The following is a 26040-nucleotide window of genomic DNA, read 5'->3' on the forward strand; positions in this document are numbered from 1 at the left end:
GCCTCCCCCCCGCCCCCCCCCGGGTCACCAGTCGGGATCAGTCCCCCTCTGCGCCTCCCCTCTCCATTGTTCACCAGTCGGGATCAGTCCCCCTCTGCACCTCCCCCCCCCCACCCCGGGTCACCAGTCGGGATCAGTCCACCTCTGCGCCTCCCCTCTCCATTGTTCACCAGTCGGGATTAGTCCCCCTCTGTGCCTCCCCTCCCCATTGTTCACCAGTCGGGATCAGTCCCCCTCTGTGCCTCCCCTCCCCATTGTTCACCAGTCGGGATTAGTCCCCCTCTGTGCCTTCCCTCCCCATTGTTCACCAGTCGGGATCAGTCCCCCTCTGCGCCTCCCCTCCCCATTGTTCACCAGTCGGGATCAGTCCCCCTCTGCGCCTCCCCTCTCCATTGTTCACCAGTCGGGATCAGTCCCCCTCTGTGCCTCCCCTCCCCATTGTTCACCAGTCGGGATCAGTCCCCCTCTGTGCCTCCCCTCTCCATTGTTCACCAGTCGAGATCAGTCCCCCTCTGCGCCTCCCCCCCCCGGGTCACCAGTCGGGATCAGTCCCCCTCTGTGCCTCCCGCCCCCCCCCCGGGTCGCCAGTCGGGATCAGTCCCCCTCTGTGCCTCCCCCCCCCCGGGTCGCCAGTCGGGATCAGTCCCCCTCTGTGCCTCCCCCCCCCCGGGTCACCAGTCGGGATCAGTCCCCCTCTGTGCCTCCCCCCCACCCCGGGTCACCAGTCGGGATCAGTCCCCCTCTGCGCCTCCCCCCACCGGGTCACCAGTCGGGATCAGTCCTGCTCTGTGCCTCCCCCCCCACCCCCCGGGTCACCAGTCGGGATCAGTCCCCCTCTGTGCCTCCCCCCCCCTCCCCCCGGGTCACCAGTCGGGATCAGTCCCCCTCTGTGCCTCCCCTCCCCATTGTTCACCAGTCGGGATCAGTCCCCCTCTGTGCCTCCCCCCCCCCCCCCGGGTCACCAGTCGGGTTCAGTCCCCCTCTGTGCCTCCCCCCCCCCCCCGGGTCACCAGTCGGGATTAGTCCCCCTCTGTGCCTTCCCTCCCCATTGTTCACCAGTCGGGATCAGTCCCCCTCTGTGCCTCCCCCACCCCCCCCCGGGTCACCAGTCGGGATCAGTCCCCCTCTGTGCCTCCCCCCCCCCCCCGGGTCACCAGTCGGGATCAGTCCCCCTCTGTGCCTCCCCCCCCCCCGGGTCACCAGTCGGGTTCAGTCCCCCTCTGTGCCTCCCCCCCCTCCCCCCGGGTCACCAGTCGGGATCAGTCCCCCTCTGTGCCTCCCCTCCCCATTGTTCACCAGTCGGGATCAGTCCCCCTCTGTGCCTCCCCTCCCCATTGTTCACCAGTCGGGATCAGTCCCCCTCTGTGCCTCCCCTCCCCATTGTTCACCAGTCGGGATCAGTCCCCCTCTGCGCCTCCCCTCTCCATTGTTCACCAGTCGGGATCAGTCCCCCTCTGTGCCTCCCCTCCCCATTGTTCACCAGTCGGGATCAGTCCCCCTCTGTGCCTCCCCTCCCCATTGTTCACCAGTCGGGATCAGTCCCCCTCTGCGCCTCCCCTCTCCATTGTTCACCAGTCGGGATCAGTCCCCCTCTGTGCCTCCCCTCCCCATTGTTCACCAGTCGGGATCAGTCCCCCTCTGTGCCTCCCCTCTCCATTGTTCACCAGTCGGGATCAGTCCCCCTCTGTGCCTCCCCTCTCCATTGTTCACCAGTCGGGATCAGTCCCCCTCTGCGCCTCCCCCCCCCGGGTCACCAGTCGGGATCAGTCCCGCTCTGCGCCTCCCCTCTCCATTGTTCACCAGTCGGGATCAGTCCCCCTCTGTGCCTCCCCTCTCCATTGTTCACCAGTCGGGATCAGTCCCCCTCTGCGCCTCCCCCCCCCGGGTCACCAGTCGGGATCAGTCCCCCTCTGTGCCTCCCCCCCCCCCCCCCGGGTCACCAGTCGGGATCAGTCCCCCTCTGTGCCTCCCCCCCCACCCCGGGTCACCAGTCGGGATCAGTCCCCCTCTGTGCCTCCCCCCCCGGGTCACCAGTCGGGATCAGTCCTGCTCTGTGCCTCCCCCCCCCCCCCCCGGGTCACCAGTCGGGATCAGTCCCCCTCTGCACCTCCCCCCACTGGGTCACCAGTCGGGATCAGTCCCCCTCTGTGCCTCCCCCCCCCCCGGGTCACCAGTCGGGATCAGTCCCCCTCTGTGCCTCCCCCCCCCCCCCCCGGGTCACCAGTCGGGATCAGTCCCCCTCTGTGCCTCCCCCCCCCCCCCGGGTCACCAGTCGGGATCAGTCTCCCTCTGCACCTCCCCTCCCCATTGTTCACCAGTCGGGATCAGTCTCCCTCTGCGCCTCCCCTCTCCATTGTTCACCAGTCGGGATCAGTCCCCCTCTGCGCCTCCCCTCTCCATTGTTCACCAGTCGGGATCAGTCCCCCTCTGTGCCTCCCCTCGTCATTGTTCACCAGTCGGGATCAGTCCCCCTCTGTGCCTCCCCTCTCCATTGTTCACCAGTCGGGATCAGTCCCCCTCTGTGCCTCCCCTCCCCATTGTTCACCAGTCGGGATCAGTCCCCCTCTGCGCCTCCCCTCTCCATTGTTCACCAGTTGGGATCAGTCCCCCTCTGTGCCTCCCCTCCCCATTGTTCACCAGTCGGGATCAGTCCCCCTTGTGCCTCCCCTCCCCATTGTTCACCAGTCGGGATCAGTCCCCCTCTGTGCCTCCCCTCTCCATTGTTCACCAGTCGGGATCAGTCCCCCTCTGTGCCTCCCCTCCCCATTGTTCACCAGTCGGGATCAGTCCCCCTCTGCGCCTCCCCTCTCCATTGTTCACCAGTCGGGATCAGTCCCCCTCTGCACCTCCCCTCTCCATTGTTCACCAGTCGGGATCAGTCCCCCTCTGTGCCTCCCCTCTCCATTGTTCACCAGTCGGGATTAGTCCCCCTCTGTGCCTCCCCCCCCCCCCCCCACCCGGGTCACCAGTTGGGATTAGTCCCCCTCTGTGCCTCCCCTCTCCATTGTTCACCAGTCGGGATCAGTCCCCCTCTGCGCCTCCCCCCCCCCCGGGTCACCAGTCGGGATTAGTCCCCCTCTGTGCCTCCCTTCCCCATTGTTCACCAGTCGGGATCAGTCCCCCTCTGCGCCTCCCCCCCCCGGGTCACCAGTCGGGATCAGTCCTGCTTTGTGACTCCCCCCCCCTCCCCCCGAGTCACCTGTCGCATCAGTCTCACGTTCAAATGCGGTTGCAACCCCAATGTAAAGTAGGCCCCTGTCTGCCGGGAACGGGTGGCCCTTCTGTGCCTGAATTAAGGTTAGTTAAGATGGTGGGGGGACTGGATTATGTCAGGAACCCCGCCCCTTACACCACCTTAACCCACACTATTTTCGCTGAATAGGAGCAGGAGTAGGCCATTTGGCCCCTCGAGCCTGCTCCGCCATTTAATGAGATCATGGCTGATCTGATCCTGGGCCCAGCCCAGCTCCACTTCCCTGCCCGCTCCCCATAACTCTTTACTCCTCATAACCCTTTACTCCCCATAACCCTTTACTCCCCATAACCCTTGACTTCCTTATCGCTCAAACATCTGTTAAACTCCACCTTAAATATGTCCAATGACCCAGCCTCCACAGCTCTCTGGGGCAGAGAATTTCACAGATTTACAACCCTATCGGCATAGGCCAGATCCCGAGGGTGCCGGATAAGGGCGATTTAACCCGTATATCCCTCCTTAAATAAGGAGACCCAAACTGTACGCAGTACTCCAGGTGTGGCCTCACCAATACCCTGTACAGTTATAGCAGGACTTCTCTGCTTTTCTCCTGTATCCCCCTTGCAATAAAGGCCAACATTCCATTTGCCTTCCTGATCACTTGTTGTACCTGCATACTAACTTTTTGTGTTACATGCACAAGGACCCCCAGGTCCCTCTGTACTGCAGCACTTTGTAATTTTTCTCCATTTAAATAATAATTTGCTTTTTTATTTTTCCTGCCAAAGTGGATGACCTCACATTTTCCCACATTATACTCCATCTGCCAAATGTTTGCCCACTCACTTAGCCTGTCTATATCGCTTTGCAGATTTTTTGTGTCCTCCTCACAACTTGCTTTCCCACCCATCTTTGTATCATCAGCAAACTTAACTACCCCAATATGTAACTTTATGGCACGATATTGCACCATTTCTCCAATAAGCTACTATTGTGTTCCTAACACAGATGAGACTGCACACAGGGAGGTTAAAGTAACAGTGACCTCAGTCTTTATTAAGACACTCCAGAGTGAGGAACAGGCTTTAGGGGCCGGCTTATATACAGTGCTCCCAAGGGATGCTGGGATCCCTTGGGACTTCAGGGGATGCGCTCCCTGGTGGCGGAACATGGGAGTGCATGCTTTACAGATGCACAACATCTACAAGGGGAGTTCTTCAGCCATTCAGCTTTATATCAACAACAACAACATCTTGGGGTTGAAATGCAGCCTCCCGATAAGGTCTCTGGCTGCCTGATGGCGGCGGCCATGGGGCGCTGATGAATGGCCGCCGACTTGTGGCGGACTGGCTGGCACTCACTAAATTCACCTTGGGGCTTTTTGCAGTGGTGTGGAGGTGTGCCCCGTTCCCCACACTTCTGCCCTACTGCTGCTGAAGCCTCCAAACTGCATCATCAGAGCGTGCACCACTGAAGTCCCACCCCAGAAGCGAAATTCAGCTGTACAAGTCTTCTGGCTGCCGTTCGGTGCCCCTGACAGCTTTTTCTGTCGGTGCAATCCTTGTTGGTCAGCGGCATGGCCGCTCTTAAAGGGGAGGTGGCGCTGCCAACAATGCCATTTTATTTTTTATTGTACCCCCGGGTGTGACCGGCGCCAACAGGCAGCCTGATACCCCTTCTTGGGTGCTGGCCGCTGACCCAGGCGAAACCCTCCCTGGTGGCAAAGTGGACCTAACTAAAATAAACGCAGAGTTCACAGCGGCTCTCCCCTTTAAGTGAAGGGGAGAGACGTGGTGACGCGCCAACGCGATGACATCATTGGCCCGGTGCTGATGGCTGACAACCTCGGTTACTCCGTCCCGCCCCCACTTCCACCCTGCTAATGATGGTCAGTCCGTCCCGTCCCCACTTCCACCCTGCTAATGATGGTCAGTCCGTCCCGTCCCCACTTCCGCCCCCATTATGACCAAATTCCGCCCCACTCGGGAACAAAAAGACAAAGAGCTAAATTTCGCAGGATGCGGCGGCCAGAACAGAACAAAAATGGTAGCTGTGGATGAATTTTTGGCCCCCTTGTATTTATATAGTGCCTTGAACATAGTAAAACATTCCAAAGGTCCTTCTGAATTGTTGGCTGGAATGAAGGTAACTGCTGGATTTATGCTTGGAACTCGATTTCAAATTTAATTAACTCAATTTAAGCAACAACTTGCATTTATATAGCGCCTTTAACATAATAAAACATCTCAAGGTGCTTCACAGGAGCATTGTCAAACAAAGTTTCTCATCGAGCCACATAAGGAGATATTGGGACAGGTGATCAAAAGCTTGGTCAGAGAGGTAGATTTTAATGAACCATGGAAATGTCTAGATATGAGTTAGATTATGGATGAGAATGACCAGGTGTCCCCTCCAAGTTCATCCATTGAGTTAAAAAAAACAGCACAGCCTCCAGCTGTTCCTTAGACAGTTGCAATTCTTTTGCTAACTGCACCCTACCCCAAAGTCAATTCCTCTTGTGGGGGGAGACCAAGACTAAGAATCATAAATATAACATAGTCACTAATAAATCCAATAGGGAATTCAAGAGAAACTTCTTTAACAAGAGAATGTGGAACTCGCTACCACAGGAAGTGGTTGAGGTGAATAGTATAGATGCTTTCAAAAGGAAACTAGACGAGTATATGAGAGAAAAGGGAATAGGAAGATTTGCTGAAAGGCTGAGATGAGGGAGATAGAATGGGAGGAGGCTCACATGCAGTATAAACACCAGCACAGACTAGTTGGACTGAATGTCCTGTTTCTGTGCTGTCAATACGATGTAATTCTATGTAAAGACATGTTTAGATCACGCTTTGTGTGCAGAACTTATTCTCTGGAAGAAATCCATTGTTTTAACAAGTTGTGTAGTTGATAAAATCCAATGAATATGTTCCAATTTCATTCTGCTTAGAATGTAAATCTGTAATTAATCAATTTAACCCATCACCACGTACTAAATATGACACAATTTTATCATTTTGAGATATTGTAGACTCTGGTCTACAATAATTGGTGTGTGTGATTATGGGGAATTTCATGTAAACACTTCAGCTTAAGAACATAAGAAATAGGAGCAGGCTTAGGTCATTTGGCCCATCGAGCCTGCTCCACCATTCAATAAGATCATGGCTGATCTGATCATGGACTCAGCTCCACTTCCCTGCCCGCTCCCCATAACCCTTTACTCCCTTATCGCTCAAAAATCTGTCTATCTCCGCCTTAAATATATTCAATGACCCAGGCTCCACAGCTCTCTGGGGCAGAGAATTCCATAGATTTACAACCCTCTGAGAGAAAAAACTCCTCCTCATCTCAGTTTTGAATCGGCGGCCCCTTATTCTGAGACTATGCCCCCTAGTTTTAGTTTCCCTTATGAGTGGAAATATCCTTTTTCATCCACCTTGTCGAGCCCCCTCATTATCTTATAAGTTTCAATAAGATCACCTCTCATTCTTCTGAACTCCAATGAGTATAGGCCCAACCTACTCAACCTGTCTTCATAAGTCAACCACCTGATCTCCAGAATCAACCTAGTGAACCTTCTCTGGACAGTCTCCAATACAAGTTTATCCTTCCTTAAATACGAAGTACTCTAGGTGTGACCTTAACAGCACCCTGTACAGTTGTAGCAGGACTTCTCTGCTTTTACAAATTTGCTGGAGTTCTTTGAGGATGTAGCAAACAGGGTGGATAAAGGGAAACCAGTGGATGTGGTGCATTTGGACTTCCAGAAGGCATTTGACAAGGTGCCACATAAAAGGTTACTGCACAAGATAAAAGTTCACGGGGTTGGAGGTAATATATTAGCATGGATAGAGGATTGGCTAACTAACAGAGAACAGAGAGTCAGGATAAATGGTTCATTCTCTGGTTGGCAACCAGTAACAAGTGGGGTGCCACAGGGATCAGTGCTGGGACCCCAACTATTTACAATCTATATTAATGACTTGGAAGAAGGGACCGAGTGTAACGTAGCCAAGTTTGCTGACAATACAAAGATGGGAGAAAAAGCAATGTGTGAGGAGGACACAAAAAATCTGCAAAAGGACATGGACAGGCTAAGTGAGTGGGCAAAAATTTGGCAGATGGAATATAATGTTGGAAAGTGTGAGGTCATGCACCTTGGCAGAAAAAAATCAAAGAACAAGTTATTATTTAAATGGAGAAAGATTGCAAAGTGCCGCAGTAGTGAGGGACCTGGGGTTACTTGTGCATGAAACAGAAAAGTATAATATGCAGGGACAGCAAATGATCAGGAAGGCCAATAGTATCTTGACCTTTATTGCAAAGGGGATGGAGAATAAAAACAGGTAAGTCTTGCAACAGCTATACAAGGTATTGGTGAGGCCACCCTGGAATACTGCGTGCAGTTTTGGTTTCCATATTTACGAAAGGGTATACTTGCTTTGGAGGCAGTTCAGAGAAGGTTCACTAGGTTGATTCCGGGGATGAGGGGTTGAGTAGGTTGGGCCTCTACTCATTGGAATTCAGAAGAATGAGAGGTGATTTTATCAAAACGTATAAGATTATGAGGGGGCTTGACCAGGTGGATGCAGAGAGGATGTTTCCACTGATAGAGGGAGACTAGAACTAGAGGGCATGATCTTAGAATAAGGGGCCGCCCATTAAAAACTGAGATGAGGAGAAATTTCTTCTCTTAGAGGGTTATAAATCTGTGGAATTCGCTGCCTCAGAGAGCTGTGGAAGCTGGGACATTGAATAAATTTGAGACAGAAATAGACAGTTTCTTAAACGATAAGGGGATAAGGGGTTATGGGGAGCGGGCGGGGAAGTGGAACTGAATCCATGATCAGATCAGCCATGATCTTATTGAATGGCGGAGCAGGCTCGAGGGACCGCATGGCCTACTCCTGTTCCTATTTCTTATGTTCTTATACTCTCTCCCCCTTGCAATAAAGGCAAACATTCCATTTGCCTTCCTGATTGCTTGCTGTACCTGCATACTAACTTTTTGTGTTTCATGCACAAGGACCCCCAGGTCCCTCTGTACTGCAACACTTTGCAATTTTTCTCCATTTAAATTGTAATTTGCTTTTCTATTTTTTCTGCAAAAGTGGATAACCTCACAGTTTCTCACATTATACTCCATCTGCCAGATTTTTGCACATTCACTTAGCCTGTCTATATCCCTCTGCAGATTTTTTGTGTCCTCCTCACAGTTTGCTTCCCCACCATCTTTGTATCACCAGCAAACTTGGCTACATTACACTCGGTCCTTTCATCCAAGTCATTAATATAGATTGTAAATAGTTGAGGACCCAGCACCGAACCCTGCTGCACCCCACTAGTCACTGTTTGCCAACCGGAAAATGACCCATTTATCCCGACTCTCTGTTTTCTGTTAGTTAGCCAATCCTCTGTCCATGCTAATATATTACCCCCAACCCCGTGAACATTTATCTTGTGCATTAACCTTTTATGTGGCACCTTATCGAATGCCTTCTGGAAATCCAAATACACCACATCCACTGGTTCCTCCTTATCTACCCTGCTCGTTACATTCTCAAAGAACTCCAGCAAATTTGTCAAACATGATTTCCCTTTCACAAAACCATGTTGGCTCTGTTTGATTGAATTATGCTTTTCCAAATGTTCCGCTGCTGCTTCCCTAATAATGGTCTTCAGCATTTTTCCAACAACAGATGTTAGTCTAACTGTTCTATAGTTTCCTGCTTTTTGTCTGCCTCCTTTTTTAAATAGTGGTGTTACACTTGCGGTTTTCCAATCCGCTGGGACCGCCTCAGAATCCAGGGAATTTTGGTAGATTACAACCAATGTATCCACTATCTCTGCAGTCACTTCTTTTAAGACCCCAGAATGTAGCATCATCATCATCATCATAGGCAGTCCCTCGGAAACGAGGAAGACTTGCTTCCACTCTAAAAATGAGTCCTTAGCGGACTGAACAGTCCAATACGAGAACCACAGTCCCTATCACAGGAGGGACAGATAGTCGTTGAGGGAAGGGGTGGGTGGGACAGATTTGCCACATGCTCTTTCCGCTGCCTGCGCTTGATTTCTGCATGCTCTCGGCGATAAGACTCGAGGTGCTCAGCGCCCTCCCGGATGCACTTCCTCCACTTAGGGCGGTCTTTGGTCAGGGACTCCCAGGTGTCAGTGGGGATGTTGCACTTTATCAGGGAGGCTTTGAGGCTGTCCTTGTAACGTTTCTGCTGCCCACCTATGGCTCGTTTGCCGTGAAGGAGTTCTGAGTGACAGACTTAGACTGTGCCAATGACAGATGTTAGGCTAACTAATCTATAGTTTCCTGCTTTTTGTCTGCCTCCTTTTTCAAATAGAGGCGTTACATTTGGGGTTTTCCAATCGCTGGGACCACTCCAGAATCCAGGGAATATTGGTGAATTACAACCAATGCATCCACTATCACTGCAGCCACCTCTTTTTAGACCCTAGGATGTAAGCCATCAGGTCCAGGGGACTTGTCCACCTTTAGTCCCATTATTTTACCGAGTACTACTTCATTAGTGATAGTGATGCTATCCCTCCCTCTCTGTAGCCCCTGATTATCCACTATTGGGATGTTTTTAAGGTCTTCTTCCATGAAGACCTATACAAAATATTTGTTCAACGTCACTGCCATTTCCCTGTTCCCCATTATTAGTTCCCCAGTCTCATCCTCTAGGGGACCAACATTTATTTTAGTTACTTTTTTCCTTTTTATATATCTGTAGAAACTCTTACTATCTGCTTTTATATTTCATGCTAGTTTACTCTCATAATTTATCTTCCGTCTCTTTATCATTTTTTTAGTCGTTCTTTGCTGGCTTTTAAAGGTTTCCCAATCCTCTGGCCTCCCACTCGTTTTGGCCACATTGTATGCCCTTGTTTTCAATTTGATACCCTCCCTTATTTTCTTAGTTAGCCACAGATGGTCACTCTCTTACAGTCTTTCCTTCTCATTGGGATATATTTATGTTGCGAATTATGGAATATCTCCTTAAATGTCTGCCACTGCTCATCAACCGTCCCATACTTTAATCTATTTTCCCAGTCCACTTTAGCCAACTCTGCCTGTGATATTTTCAGGGAACTAACAGAAACACACACAGCCTTAAGATGGCAGGATCTTCCAGAATTCACCGGTCAGGTGACCTGTTCCCTTTATTATAAACAGCACTGGCTGCAGTGCCACAGGAGTCCACAGTGTGGAGCTATATATATTACATTTCTCCCTCCTTAATGAAGGAGTACTTATAACAAACAATCATCATACATAACTTGCATGGTTATACATAACAAAAGATATGGACATATTTTGCCATATTTACAAATCAAGCTTAACCTCTCGTTTTCTGTTTCAAAGAGGATACCTTCGCTCTCGAACAGAACCTTCCAAACATGGTGTCGAATTTAAACTCATTCAAGGCTGAGGATGCCCTTGATTTCCATTTGAACGCTCTCTAACTTTAGACTGTTTGTCTGCCTGATTCGGACTCAGACGTAAATTCTGACTTTCTCTTGGGTTTGTTTCCAGTACACTAGATGTAGGATTTGCTACAGGTATATCAAAACTATCTGATGAGTCAGAAATAATTGAATCATTCCCACCTTCACCTACTTTCACATCTGTAGGTAAAATATGATCAATATGAACAAACCTAACCTGTCCATGATCAAACATCTTGACCAAATATGTGCGAGGACCACATATCTTCACCAATCTTCCTAGTAACCACTTTAACCATTTATGTTGATGGTTCTTCACTCTCACCTTTTGATTTAATTTCACACTTCTCTCTTTTACTCTACCTCTAACATGATTCTCTTTGTGTCTTAATTGTGTCTCTTCTATGGACTGTGCCAAGTTTGGTTTTAACAACGAGAATCTGGTTCGTGGCTATCGTTTGAGAAACAACTCTGCTGGTGTTCCACCAGTAGTTGTGTGAGGAGTATTACGAAATGTAATTAGAAAATTAGCCAATTTGTGGTCCAATGACAACTGTCGTTTCTTTGGATGTAGATCCAACATCTGTTTGATGAGGGCACGTTTTACAATTTGTACAGTGCGCTCTGCTGCACCATTTGAAGCAGGGTGGTATGGTGGAACCTTGGTATGCTTCACACCATTTTTGCTCGGGAACTGTGCAAATTCTTCTGAACGAAATGGCGGTCCATTATCAGAAACACTTTCTTCTGGGAGGCCAAATGAAGAAAATAATCTTCGCAAAATGTCTAATGTTTTATTTGTTGTTATATTCCACATCGGAAACACCTCGACCCACTTCGAATGGCTATCAATCATAATGAACAATTGTTGTCCTTCTAGCTCAGAAAAATCGATATGTAGTCTTTGCCACACCCTGGGAGGCCATTTCCATGGCTGTAATGGTACAGATGGTGGTTGCTTGCTTACTGATTGACATGTCGTACACTGACTTACGATGTACTCTATATCTTTATCAAGACATGGCCACCATAAGTAACTGTGTGCAAAACTCTTGGTCAAGCACATTCCCAGGTGCTGGTCATGGAGGTCTCCTAATAATTTGGACCTGAACTTATTTGGTATAACCACTCTTGCACCCCACAAGATACAATCTTTATCGACTGATAATTCATTCCTATGAATAAAGAATGGATGACTATCTTTGTCTATTACCTGGTTTGGCCATCCATTTGCAATATAATCATGCACCTTTGACATCACTGGGTCACGTTTGGTTGCTCTACCAATCTCTTCAGCTGTGACTGGCAGTTCATCAATGTATGAATAAGAGAACACTTCTTCCCTATTGGGTGTAACTTGTGATGGGGAAGGCAATCCAGACATAGCATCAACATTACTGTGATCAGCTGATCGTCTGTATTCAAAATCATATGTATATGCTGACAAAATCAAAGCCCATCTCTGCATTCGGCTGCAGCTAATGTTGGAACAGGGGTCTTTGGATGGAGGATTGCTGTCAGGGGCTTATGGTCCGTAATGATGGTAAACTTACGACCATACAAGTATTTGTGGAGCTTCTTGACCCCAAAATTAAAGCCAAAGCTTCCCTTTCGTTTTGCGCATAATTATGCTCACTGGCACTGAGAGTGCGTGAAGCAAAAGCAATTGGTCTCTCCTCCCCACTACGTAATACATGAGTGATCACTGCTCCAACTCCATATGGAGAGGCATCACATGCTAGCTTGATCTCCTTAGATACGTCATAGTGAACTAACATGGTGCTCTCCACCAATTTGCTTTTACACTCCTTGAATGCTATATCACATTCTTCTGACCACTTCCAATGGACCTGTTTGTTCAATAGTTCATTCAGTGGAATTTGGTAGGAATTTGGTAGAAATTTGGTAGCCAAATTTGGTAGGAATTTCCCATAATAGTTCAAAAGTCCCAAAAATGATCAAAATTCTGTGACATTCTTGGGAGTGGGTGCATTTCTGATTGCATCCAGCTTTCCCTTGGTTGGATGTAAACCATCTTTGTCTACTCTGTACCCTAAATACTCCACTGAGTTTTGAAATAACTCACACTTGCGAACAGACACTCGTACTCTGTGCTTCTCTAGCTGTTTGAGGACTTCATTCAATATATTATCATGAATTTGCCTATTTGGTGCTGAAATTAGTATGTCATCTAAATAACATACTACCCCTTCATCACCCCTTGGAATATGGCAGGGGCGGAAGACACTCTAAATGGTAGCTTATTAAATTGATATAGGCCTAGATGAGTATTTATAGTCAAGCATGACTTGGACTCCTCATCTAGTTCAAGCTGTAAGTAGGAATTTATAAGATCCAACTTTGAGAAGATATGACCACCTGTCAGTGTTGTGAACAAATCTTCTATATTTGGCAATGTATTGGGGACATTACCCTCTAGAACTTGGTTTACGGTTACTTTATAATCACCACACAATCTTACCTTACCATCGGACTTAGGTACAACAACAATGGGTGTAGCCCAATTACATCGACCTATCATAGAAATAATGTTCTCAGTCTCTAGTCTTTTGAGTTCTTGCTCAACTTTCTCTTTGAGTGCATATGGTACAGAACGTGGCTTGCAGTAAACCGATCTAGCGTCCTTCTGTACCCTGACACTCGCCTTGAAGCCTTGGATCGGACTGCCTGTTTCGCAGAACACCTTCGGATAATTCTTGATGACATCATCCTTTGATGCAAATCTCGTTTCAACATGAAAAATCTCACTCCAATCCAGCTTCAGTGATCCAACCAATTTCTTCCTAGTAAGGCAGGCTTGTCTCCTGCCACTACTATTAGAGGCAAGCTCTGAATTTGATCCTTGTATTTCATCAGAACGGTGATACAACCTACCACAGGAATGCTCTCTCCCTAGTAGCCTCGCAGCTCTATCTTGGATTTCTGCCATGGGAAATCATGCAATTTGTCGAGGTGTAGCGACTCCGGTCATCATCATAGACAGTCCCTCGGAATCGAGGAAGACTTGCTTCCACTCCTGAAGTGAGTTCTTTGGTGGCTGAACAGTCCAATCCGAGAACCACAGTCCCTGTCACAGGTGGGACAGATAGTCGTTGAGGGAAGTGGTGGGTGGGACAGGTTTGCCGCACGCTGTTTCCGCTGTCTGTGCTTGATTTCTGCATGCTCTCGGCGTTGAGATCGAGGTGCTCAGCGCCCTCTCGGATGCACTTCCTCCACTTAGGGCAGTCGTGGGCCAGGAACTCCCAGGCCTTTAACACTGTCAACCGCAAGGGTCTATGGAGCATCCTCCTCCGTTTCAGATGCCCCCAAATGTTGCTCCCCCTGCTCCACGACGAGATGCAGGCTGTGATCCTTACCAACGGATCCATCACAGACCCAATCTACGTCCAGACCGGGGTCAAACAGGGCTGCATCATTGCCCCAACCCTCTTCTCAATCTTTCTCGCCACCATGCTCCACCTCACAGTTGACTCCAGTACGACATTCACGGATGCACCAGTGTCGATTTCCATGGGTATCTTGATTCCTGCAACATCTATGTGGATTATGATACTTTTCGAATCGCTGTTAGTTAACCTCGTGCTCCTGGTGATGTTTAGCTCTAACATCTCCTCATCCTGTTGTTTTTCTTCCATGCTATATAGTCTCTGGGGATTTCTACTCAAAGCTTTGAAAGCTGGTTTACCCTTCAGTCAGCATGCCCCAGCAGTCACCAGTCAGGTGACCTGTTCCCTTTATTATAACCAGCACTGACTGCAGTGCCACAGGAGTCCACAGTGTGGAGCTATATATATTACACTGCCCTCATACCTTTGTAGTCTCCTTTATTTAAGTTTAGGACCCTGGTTTGAGAACCAACTTTCTCACCCTCCAACTGAATTTGAAATTCAACCATGTTATGGTCACTCATTCTGAGAGAATCCTTTAATAGGAGATTGTTGATTAATGCTGTCTTATTACACAGTACCAGATCTAAAATAGCCTACTCCCTGGTTGGTTCTGCAAAGTACTGTTCAAGGAAACTATCCTGGTTACACTCTATGAACTCTTCCTCAAGGCTGCCCTGGCCAATTTGCATTATCCAATCAATATGAATTAAAATCGTCCATTAGTTCTTGATTTATACTCCGTCCAACTGTGTAGCTACTGTTAGGGTCCTATAGACTATGCCTACCAGTGACCTTTTCCCTTTTTTATTCCTTATCGCCACCCAAACTGATTCAACATCTTGATCCTCTGAGCCAACATTGTTTCTCACTAATGCACTGATCCTTTATTAACAGTGCTACCCCACCTTCTTTTCCTTTCTGTCTGTCCTTCCGAATTGTCAAATACCCCATAATATTTAGTTCCCCATCCTGGTCAACTTGCAACCATGTCTCTGTAATGGCTATCAGATCATACCCATTTGTATCTATTTGTGCCGTCAACTCATGTATTTTGTTACAAATGGTACGTGCATTCAGATAAAGAGCTTTTAAATTTGTTTTTTTTACCATTTTTTTCCTGCTTTGATCCCACTTTCTGATTCACCTTTATGTTTATACATTCTGTCCCTTCCTGGCACACTCTGGTTTTTATTTCCCCCCGTGCTACCCTGATCTATTGCCTTCTCCTTGTTATTCGACTTTTAACATTTTCGCTCAGCTGAATCCACTCTCCCACTAATTAGTTTAAAGCTCTCTCTACAGCCCGAGTTATTTGATTCACCAGGACCCTAGTCCCAGCACGGTTTAAGTGGAGCCCATCCGAACTGGTATTGGTGCCAGTGTCCCACTGTGTACCTTTGTGCTTCTGCTTTTTAATTCAGCCCCTGCTGCTCATACTCTCTCAGCAGGACCTCCTTCTTTGTCCTACCTATGTTGTTGGTACCCACGTGGACCATGACACCTGGATCTTCCCTTTCCCACTCCATGTTCCTCTGCAGCTCCGAGGAGATGTCCATAACCCTGTCACCGGGCAGGCAACACAGCCTTCGGGACTCACGCTCTCGGCTGCAAAGAACTGCTTCGCTCCCCCTAATGATACTGTTCCCTACCACTACAATGTTTATTTTTAATCCCCCCACTTGAATGGCCCTCTGTACCACGGTGCTGTGGTCAGTTTGCTCATCCTCCCTGCAGTCCATCCTCTCATCCACACAGCGAGTAAGTGCCTCGAACCTGTTGAACAAGAGCAAAGGCTGAGGCTCCTCCATCACTACATCCTGGGTCCCCTTACCTGCTTCGCTTGTAGTCACACTCTCCTGTCCCTGACCACGGACCAAATTTGAATGAATTAATCTAAGGGGTGTGACTGCCTCCTGGAACACAGCTTCCAGGTAACTCTCCCCCTCCCTGATGTGTTGTAGTGTCTGCAGCTCGGACTCCAGCTCATCAACACGGAGTCGAAGTTCCTTGAGCTGCAGACACTTGCTGCTGATGTGATCACCGTGGACCTCAATGGAGTCAACCAGCTCCTACATGCAGCAGCAGAAACACATCGCCTGTCCTGCCATCTCTAATGAATTTAATTAATTACATTTCGTTTTTAGTTATTACTCCCGGCCCCTAATGTAAGGCCCTTAATTTAAACCAAGAAAAGAAAAGAGAGAGAGAAAAACTCACCAGCCAATCACTTCCCTCCCTTCGTGTGACATTGCATGTAGTCACCCTGTTCTCCTTTGTCACCCTCTCTTACCTGCTCACGCTGCTCCCTGCAGTTACTGGCTGCTCAGCTGAGTAGATTTTTGCTTCACCATGAATTAAAGCCAATGGTAAGCCAAAAGGGAGATTGGTTCAACTAATTTGCCGGGGGAGGGGAACCAGAATAAAACTTCAGAGAGAACAAACAAGGTGCATAGAAGCCTGGAAGAGACAAATAGCGTTAGGATAAAGAACAGTCCAGAAAAGGGAGGGATCAAACAGCGGAGAATTTTTATTTCATTCATTCACAGGATGTAGTCCACTAGCAAGGCCAGCATTTATTGCCCATCGCTAATTGCCCTTGAGAAGGTGTTGGTGAGCCGCCTTCTTGAACCGCTGCAGTCCGTGTGGTGAAGGTACTCCCACAGTGCAATTATGGAGAATTCCAGGATTTTGACCCAGCAACGATGAAGCAGTAGTGATATATTTCCACGTCAGGATGGTGTGTGACTTGGAGGGGAATTTGCAGGTGGTGGTGTTCCAGACTAAGGCAGGTTTGGAGTGCATGTGTGGAAATGCATGGAGCGTGACAAATAAAGTTTGCATTCAGAAATCCTTAAATGTGGCAGGACAAGTTGATAAAGCTGTTCAAAAATCACAAGGGATCCATAGCTTTATAAAGTACAAAATCAAGGAAGTTATACTAAACTTTTTGTAAATCACCAGTTAGGCCTCAGCTATTATATTGTGTCCAATTCATTGCACCACACTTTAGGAAGGATGTCAAGACCTCGAAGAGGGTGCAGAAAAGATTTACTAGAATAGTACCAGGGATGAGGGATGAGGGACTTCAGTTATGTGGAGAGACTGGAGAAGCTGGGATTGTTCTCCTTGGAGCAGAGAAGGTTAAGGGGAGATTTAACAGAGGTATTCAAAATTATGAAAGGTTTTGATAGAGTAGATAGGGAGAAACATTTTCCAATGGCGGGAGGATCAGTAACCAGATTTAAGATAATTGACATAAAAACCAGGGAGGAGACGAGAAGAAATTATTTATGTAGCAAGTTGTTGTGATCTGGAATCATCATCATCATCGTAGGTAGTCCCTCAGAATTGAGGAAGAAAGTGAGTTCTCAGGTGACTGTACAGTCCAATGTGGGAATTGCAGTCTCTGTAACAGGCGGGGCAAACAATGGTTAAAGGAAAGGGTGGTGGGGAGTCTGGTTTGCTGCATGCTCTTTCCGCTGTCTGTGCTTGCTTTCTGTATGCTCGCGGCGATGAAACTTAAGGTGCTCAGCACCTTCCCGGATGCTCTTCCTCCACTTTGGGCGGTCTTGGGCCAGGGATTCCCAGGTGTCGGTGGGGATGTTGCACTTTATCAAGGAGACATTGAGGGTGGCCGTAAAACGTTTCCTCTGCCCACCTGGGGCTCACTTGCCGTGTAGGAGTTCTGAGTAGACCGCTTGCTTTGGGAGTCTTGTGTCGGGCATGTGGACAATGTGGTCCACCCAACGGAGCAGGTCGAGTGTGGTCAGTGCTTCAATGCTGGGGATGTTGGCCTGAGCGAGAACACTGACGATGCGTCTGTCCTCCCAGTGGATTTGCAGGATCCTGCGGAGGCAGTGCTGGTGGTACTTCCTCCGGCGACGTTCGGGCCTTCCTCCCTCCTGGCCTCCCTCCGGCCGCTGGTCGCACTCAACTGCGGAGCCCCTGGCGAGCACGTGCTGTGCACAATGGCTGCGGCTACTCTGATCTCTCCTCCTTCCACGAAGTGGAACTCTGGCCATTCCTAGTGTTTGCTAGTGCTGTTGGGGAGGAGTTAAACTAATATGGCAGGAGGATGGGAACCTATGCAGGGAGCAGAGGGAAACAAAATGGAGTCAGAAGCAAAATATAGAAAGGAAAATAGTAAAAGTGGAGGGCAGAGAAACCCAAGGCAAAAAACAAAAAGGGCCACATTACAGCAAAATTCTAAAGGGGCAAAGTGTATTAAAAAAACAAGCCTGAAGGCTCTGTGCCTCAATGCGAGGAGTATTCGGAATAAGGTGGACGAATTAACTGCGCAGATAGCAGTTAACGGATACGATGTGATTGGCATCACAGAGACATGGCTCCAGGGTGACCGAGGCTGGGAACTCAACATCCAAGGGTATTCAGCATTTACGAAGGATAGACAGAAAGGAAAAGGAGGCGTTGCTGGTTAAAGAAGAAATCAATGCAATTGTAAGGAAGGACATTAGCTTGGATGATGTGGAATCGGTATGGGTGGAGCTGCGGAATTCCAAAGGGCAGAAAACGCTAGTGGGAGTTGTGTAGAGATCACCAAATAGTAGTAGTGAGGTTGGGGACAGCATCAAACAAGAAATAAGTGATGTGTGCAATAAAGATACAGCAGTTATCATGGGCGACTTTAATGTACATATTGATTGGGCTAACCTAACTGGTAGCAATGTGGTGGAGGAGGATTTCCTGGAGTGTATTAGGGATGGTTTTCTAGACCAATATGTCGAGGAACCAACCAGGGAGCTGGCCATCCTAGACTGGGTGTTGTGTAATGAGAGAGAATTAATTAGCAGTCTTGTTGTGCGAGGCCCCTTGGGGAAAAGTGACCATAATATGGCAGAATTCCTTATTAAGATGGAGAGTGACAAAGTTAATTCGGAAACTAGGGTCCTGAACTTAAGGAAAAGTAACTTCGACGGTATGAGGCGCGAATTGGCTAGAATAGATTGGCAAAGGATATTCAAAGGGTTGACGGTGGATAGGCAATGGCAAACATTTAAAGATCACATGGATGAACTTCAGCAATTGTTCATCCCTGTCTGGAGTAAAAATAAAACTGGGAAGGTGGCTCAACCATGGCTGACAAAGGAAATTAAGGATAGTGTTAAAGCCAAGGAAGGGGCTTATAAATTGGCTAGAAAAAGCAACAAACCTGAGGACTGGGAGAAATTTAGAATTCAACAGGGGAGGACTAAGGGTTTAATTAGGAGTGGGAAAATAGAGCATGAGAGGAAGCTTGCAAGGAATATAAAAACTGACTGCAAAAGCTTCCATATATATGTGAAGAGAAAATGATTAATGAAGACAAATGTAGGTCCATTGCAGTCAGATTCAGGTGAATTTATAATGGGGAACAAAGAAATGGCAGACCAATTGAACCAATACTTCGGTTCTGTCTTCACGAAGGAAGATACAAATAACCTTCTGAAGGTACTAGGGGACAGTGGGTCTAGTGAGAAGGAGGAACTGAAGGATATCCCAATTAGGCGGGAAATTGTGTTAGGGAAATTGATGGGATTGAAGGCTGATAAATCCCCGGGGCCTGATAGTCTGCATCCCAGAGTACTCAAGGAAGTGGCCCTAGAAATAGTGGATGCATTGGTGATCATTTTCCAACAGTCTATTGACTCTGGTTCAATTCCTATGGACTGGAGGGTAGCTAATGTAACACCACTTATTAAAAAAGGACGGAGAGAGAAAACGGGTAATTATAGACCGGTTAGCCTGACATCAGTGGTGGGGAAAATATTGGAATCAATCATTAAGGATGAAATAGCAGCGCATTTGGAAAGCAGTGACAGGATTGGTCCAAATCAGCATGGATTTATGAAAGGGAAATCATGCTTGACGAATCTTCTGGAATTTTTTGAGGATGTAACTAGCAGAGTGGACAAGGGAGAACCAGTAGATGTGGTGAATTTTGGACTTTCAAAAGGCTTTTGACAAGGTCCCGCACAAGAGATTGGTGTGCAAAATCAAAGCACATGGTTTTGGGGGTAATATACTGACGTGGATAGGGAACTGGTTGGCAGACAGGAAGCAGAGAGTCGGGATCAACGGGTCCTTGTCAGAATGGCAGGCAGTGACTAGTGGAGTGCCGCAGGGCTCAGTGCTGGGACCCCAGCTCTTTACAATGTACATTAATGATTTAGATGAAGGAATAGAGTGTAATATCTTCAAGTTTGCAGATGACACTAAACTGGGTGGCGGTGTGAGCTGTGAGGAGGACGCTAAGTGGCTGCAGGGTGTCTTGGACAGGTTTGGTGAATGGGCAAATACATGGCAGATGCAGTATAATGTGGATAAATGTAAGGTTATCCATTTTGGGGGCAAAAACACGAAGGCAGAATATTATCTGGATGGCGGCAGATTAGGAAAAGGGGAGGTGCAACGAGATCTGGGTGTCATGGTTCATCAGTCAGTGAAAGTGGGCACGCAGGTACAGCAGTAGGTAAAGAAGGCAAATGGTACGTTGGCCTTCATAGCGAGGGGATTTGAATATAGGAGCAGGGAGGTCTTACTGCAGCTGTACAGGACCTTAGTGAGGCCTCACCTGGAATATTGTGTGCAGTTTTGGTCTCCTAGTCTGAGGAAGGATAGACATAAAAACATAGAAAATAGGTGCAGGAGTAGGCCATTCGGCCCTTCTAGCCTGCACCGCCATTCAATGAGTTCATGGCTGAACATTCAACTTCAGTACCCCATTCCTGCTTTCTCGCCATACCCCTTGATCCCCCTAGTAGTAAGGACCTCATCTAACTCCTTTTTGAATATATTTAGTGAATTGGCCTCAACAACTTTCTGTGGTAGAGAATTCCACAGGTTCACCACTCTCTGGGTGAAGAAGTTCCTCCGCATCTCGGTCCTAAATGGCTTACCCCTTATCCTTAGACTGTGACCTCTGGTTCTGGACTTCCCCAACATTGGGAACATTCTTCCTGCATCTAACCTGTCTAACCCTGTCAGAATTTTAAATGTTTCTATGAGGTCCCCTCTCATTCTTCTGAACTCCAGTGAATACAAGCCCAGTTGATCCAGTCTTTCTTGATAGGTCAGTCCCGCCATCCCGGGAATCAGTCTGGTAAACCTTCGCTGCACCCCCTCAATAGCAAGAATGTCCTTCCTCGGGTTAGGAGACCAAAACTGTACACAATACTCCAGGTGTGGTCTCACCAATGCCCTGTACAACTGTAGCAACACCTCCCTGCCCCTGTACTCAAATCCCCTTGCTATGAAGGCCAACATGCCATTTGCTTTCTTAACCGCCTGCTGCACCTGCATGCCAACCTTCAATGACTGATGTACCATGACACCCAGGTCTCTTTGCACCTCCCCTTTTCCTAATCTGTCACCATTCAGATAATAGTCTGTCTCTCTGTTTTTACCACCAAAAGTGGATAACCTCACATTTATCCACATTATACTTCATCTGCCATGCATTTGCCCACTCACCTAACCTATCCAAGTCGCTCTGCAGCCTCACAGCATCCTCCTCGCAGCTCACACTGCCACCCAACTTAGTGTCATCCGCAAATTTGGAGATACTACATTTAATCCCCTCATCTAAATCATTAATGTACAGTGTAAACAGCTGGGGCCCCAGCACAGAACCTTGCGTTACCCCACTAGTCACTGCCTGCCATTCTGAAAAGTACCCATTTACTCCTACTCTTTGCTTCCTGTCTGACAACCAGTTCTCAATCCACGTCAGCACATTACCCCCAATCCCATGTGCTTTAACTTTGCACATCAATCTCTTGTGTGGGACCTTGTCGAACGCCTTCTGAAAGTCCAAATATACCACATCAACTGGTTCTCCCTTGTCCACTCTACTGGAAACATCCTCAAAAAATTCCAGAAGATTTGTCAAGCATTTCACAAATCCATGCTGACTTGGACCTATCATGTCACCTCTTTCCAAATGCACTGCTGTGACATCCTTAATAATTGATGTTCTTGCTATTGAGGGAGTGCAGCGAAGGTTCACCAGACTGATTCCCGGGATGGCTGGGCTGTCATATGAGGAGAGACTGGATCAACTGGGCCTTTATTCACTGGAGTTTAGAAGGATGAGAGGGGATCTCATAGAAACATATAACATTCTGACGGGACTGGACAGGATCGATGCGGGAAGAATGTTCCCGGTGTTGGGGAAGTCCAGACCAGGGGACATAGTCTTAGGATAAGGGGTCGACCATTTGGGACTGAGATGAGGAGAAACTTCTTCGCTCAGAGAGTTGTTAACCTGTGGAATTCCCTGCCGCAGAGAGTTGTTGATGCCAGTTCACTGGATATATTCAAGAGGGAGTTAGATTATGACCCTTACGGTTAAGGGATCAAGGGGTATGGAGAGAAAGCAGGAAAAGGGTACTGAAGGAATGATCAACCATGATCTTATTGAATGGTGGTGCAGGCTCGAAGGGCCGAATGGCCTGCTCCTGCACCTATTTTCTATGTTTCTATGTTTCCAATGCCTGCCCTCAAGTCAGGAGCTTATACCTGGGAGAGGGAATCATAAACTCAAATCTCTCTCCCCCACTCTCCATGCCTTGGCTCTCTCACCATCTCACTGAAGGGCGCTGCTCAGCACCAAGCTTATGGCTCACATCCCACCGTAGGCAACTAGGCCCATACAGTAGAGCCCGGTCTCCAGTTGTCTTGGACCTCCTTGCCACTGGGCCTGCAATGCATTGCCTGTAAGGGCGGTGGAAACAGATTCAGTAGTAACTTTCAAAAGGGAATTGGTTAAATACTTGAAGGGGCAAAATTTGCAGGGCTGTGGGGGAAGAGCAGGGAAGTGCAACCAATGAGATAACTCTTCCAAAGAGCCGGCACAGGCACGATGGGCCGAATGGCCTCCTTCTATGCTGTATCATTCTATGATTGTTATGTGTAGCTAATCCATGTGGCTGGACTGTCACTTTTCTAATCTGTGCTTTTACAGGCTGGTGGTTTGACGCCTGCGGACCTTCGAATCTGAATGGGATATATTACTCAGCGGGACAGAAGCTGGGGAAGCTGAATGGCATAAAGTGGCATTATTACAAAGGCCCGAGCTACTCCTTACGCACCGTCACCATGATGATACGACCATCAGGCTTCTGAATCAAACAGCTCAAAACCCAACCAATGACTAACCTGAAACTGGATTGGGGCAATTCCCTGGAGCCACCTTCCTCCAGAATTTCCCTCTCTCCCCGTTACTAAGGATTGGAAATAGTGAAAGAATTAAGACTCACTGCACTCCTTCTCTTCCAAGCTTGGCCACTCCCACATCAACCCTTCATGACTTTTATACACTTGTTGACTCAGCCTTCTGCGGCTTGGCATGAGCGAGTGAGGGGAGAAAGAGAGAAAGAATATTTTCATCTTTGAAGTTACGCGTGACCGCTGAATAATAGCGCCATTAGCGCTGTGACTTTGGGACACCCGCCATCTCCTGCAAAGCCTCGCTGACAGACCTGCTGATGGATGGGCCCCTCTTGGTTTTGGACAGAAGCAGGTTCCTTCTTATCTATTTTCACAATCTCCATTTGAAAGCCAGAAGTTTGGGGTGGGGCGGGGGGGGGGGTTGGGGAGAGAGGGGGGACATGGTGCGGAGAGGAGCAAAGATGAATCCACCAGCAGTTTCAAGAAATGGCTTATCGCTACAACAACAAAAAGGCGAACTCAGAGCGTAGGACCTCTCGCACCCAGTCATGGCGGCCGGTAGTTCTGCGTACGACTTGTTTGTGAAGATCAGGCCTACGGTACATCTTAGTGTTTCTAAATGGGGCAGGTGTGCGAAAGGACAGAGTTGCACTAGGTTTATCGTAGTAGGAAAAAGCAACAGTTCTATAAACAAGTACCTGAGAATCCCAATTAATGCAAGCATCTCATTAACACATCCTAACAAGTTATTCTCAGGACAGTAGGTGTAATGTGATCAGTTGGTTTTCTGCCATGTATAATGTGACCATGACAATGTTCGGTTTTTTTTTCTCACCCCTCCACAGATTTTCGCAGCAGCAATTGTCCTTCCTCCTGCTTTGATTCTGAAACCAAAGCACTCATTAGATGAACGACCAACACACTGAGATTTAAATATGAGCGGGACACTTCACAACACCAGTTACCCCTCCCCACCACCACCACTCCCGACAGAACAGAATTCATGTAGAACCCAACACCACTCAGAATGGAGGAAGCATTGTATCAGACACACATCGGGCCGGGAGTTTCATCCAACTTCATTTGGTCTCCCGCCATAACTCTGGGGGTGGGGGGGAAGGTGGGGGAGGGCAGGGGGGACCCTGGGAGAACCCCAGAGAAATGGTGTAAAATTCCGCTGGTATCCTTGGGCGTTCCGCCTATCCCCACCAGCCTTACTGCTCCCGTAGTCCGAGTCTCCCCAACCAATGGAAATAGTTTCTCTCTATCTACCCTATCAGTTCCCCTTAATATCTTGAAAACTTCGATCAAATCACCCCTTAATTTTCTAAATTCCAGGGAATACAACCCTAGTTTGTGTAATCTCTCCTCGTAACTTAACCCGGGTGATGGTGGGTATCATTCTAGTAAATCTACACCGCTCTGCCTCCAAGACCAATATATGCTTCCATCTGGATGTCCAATCCCTCTACACTTCCATCCCCCACCAGGATGGCCTGAGGGAACTCAGCTTCTTCCTTGAACAGAGGCCCATCCACCACCATTGCCCTCCTCCATGTGGTTGAACTTGTTCTCGCATTTAACAACTTTTCCTTTGACTCCACTCACTTCCTCCAAATTAAAGGTATTGCTATGGGAACCCGCATGGGTCCTAGCTATGTCTGCCTTTTCGTGGGAGATATGGAACATTCTTTGTTCCAGTAATACTCGGGTTCCCCCCCCACCTCTTTTTCTGATACATTAATGACTGTATCGGTGCCGTTTCCTGCTCGCGCCCTGAACTAGAAAATTTCATTCACTTTGAATCCAATTTCCATCCTTCCCTCACCTTCACATGGTCCATCTCTGACCCTTCCCTTCCCTTCCTCGACTTCTCTGTCTCCATTTCTGGGGATAGGCTATTGACAAATATTCACTACAAACCCACTGACTCCCACAGCTACCTGGACTACACTTCCTCCCAACCCACTTCCTGTAAGAACTCCATTCTTTCAGTTTCTCTGTCTCTGTCGCATCTGTTCTGACGATGCCACCTCCCATACTAGTGCTTCCGATATGCCTTTATCCATAACCGAGGAAACCCCTCCCTCGACTGTGTCCATTCTATTTCCCATACTTCTGCTCTCACTCCTTCTTCTCCCTCCCAGAACCACGACAGGGTTCCCATTGTCCTCACCTTTCACCCCACCAGCCTCCACATTCAACGGATCATCCTCCGCCATTTCTGCCATCTCCAGCATGATCCCACCACCAATCACATCTTCTCCTCCCCTCCCCTCTCAGCATTCCGAAGGAACCGCTCCCTCTGTGACACCCTGGTCCACTCTGCAATCACCCCCAGCACCTCTCCCCTTCCCAGGGCACTTTCCCATGCAAGCGCAGGAGATGCCCTTTTACCTCCTCCCTTCCTACTGTCCAGGGCCCCAAACACTCCTTTCAGGTGAAACAGTGATTTACTTTTACTTCTTTCAATTTAGTATACTGTATTCGTTGCTCACGATGTGGTTTTCTCTACATTGGGGAGACCAAATGCAGATTGGATGACCACTTTGTTGAACACCTTTGTTCAGTCCGTAAGTGTGACCCCAAGCTTCCGGTGGCCTGTCACTTTAATTCTCCACTCCACTCCCACTCTGATATCTCCATCCTCGGCCTCTTACATTGTTCCAATGAAGCTCAACATAAGCTCGAGGAACAGCACCTCATCTTTCATTTAGGCACTTTACAGCCTTCTGGACTCAACATCGAGTTCAATCATTTCAAACCATAATCTCTGCCCCTATTTTCTTTCTTTTT

General features: G+C 48.1%; 1 protein-coding gene across 2 annotated transcripts in view; it reads left to right on the forward strand.

Moving 5' to 3' along the window:
- The window catches only part of LOC139255984 (angiopoietin-1-like), a 340138-nt gene extending 316594 nt beyond the window's left edge, over positions 1-23544 (forward strand). For both annotated transcript variants that reach the window (XM_070874122.1, XM_070874093.1), the window contains one exon: positions 23039-23544. In XM_070874122.1, the coding sequence (XP_070730223.1) occupies positions 23039-23199 (161 nt within the window). In that variant the 3' untranslated portion in view covers positions 23200-23544. The remainder of the gene's footprint in view (positions 1-23038) is intronic.
- Positions 23545-26040: the final 2496 nt, after the last annotated feature.

The sequence above is a fragment of the Pristiophorus japonicus genome, chromosome 1 (assembly GCF_044704955.1).
Source record: "Pristiophorus japonicus isolate sPriJap1 chromosome 1, sPriJap1.hap1, whole genome shotgun sequence".
Lineage (NCBI taxonomy): Eukaryota > Metazoa > Chordata > Chondrichthyes > Pristiophoridae > Pristiophorus > Pristiophorus japonicus.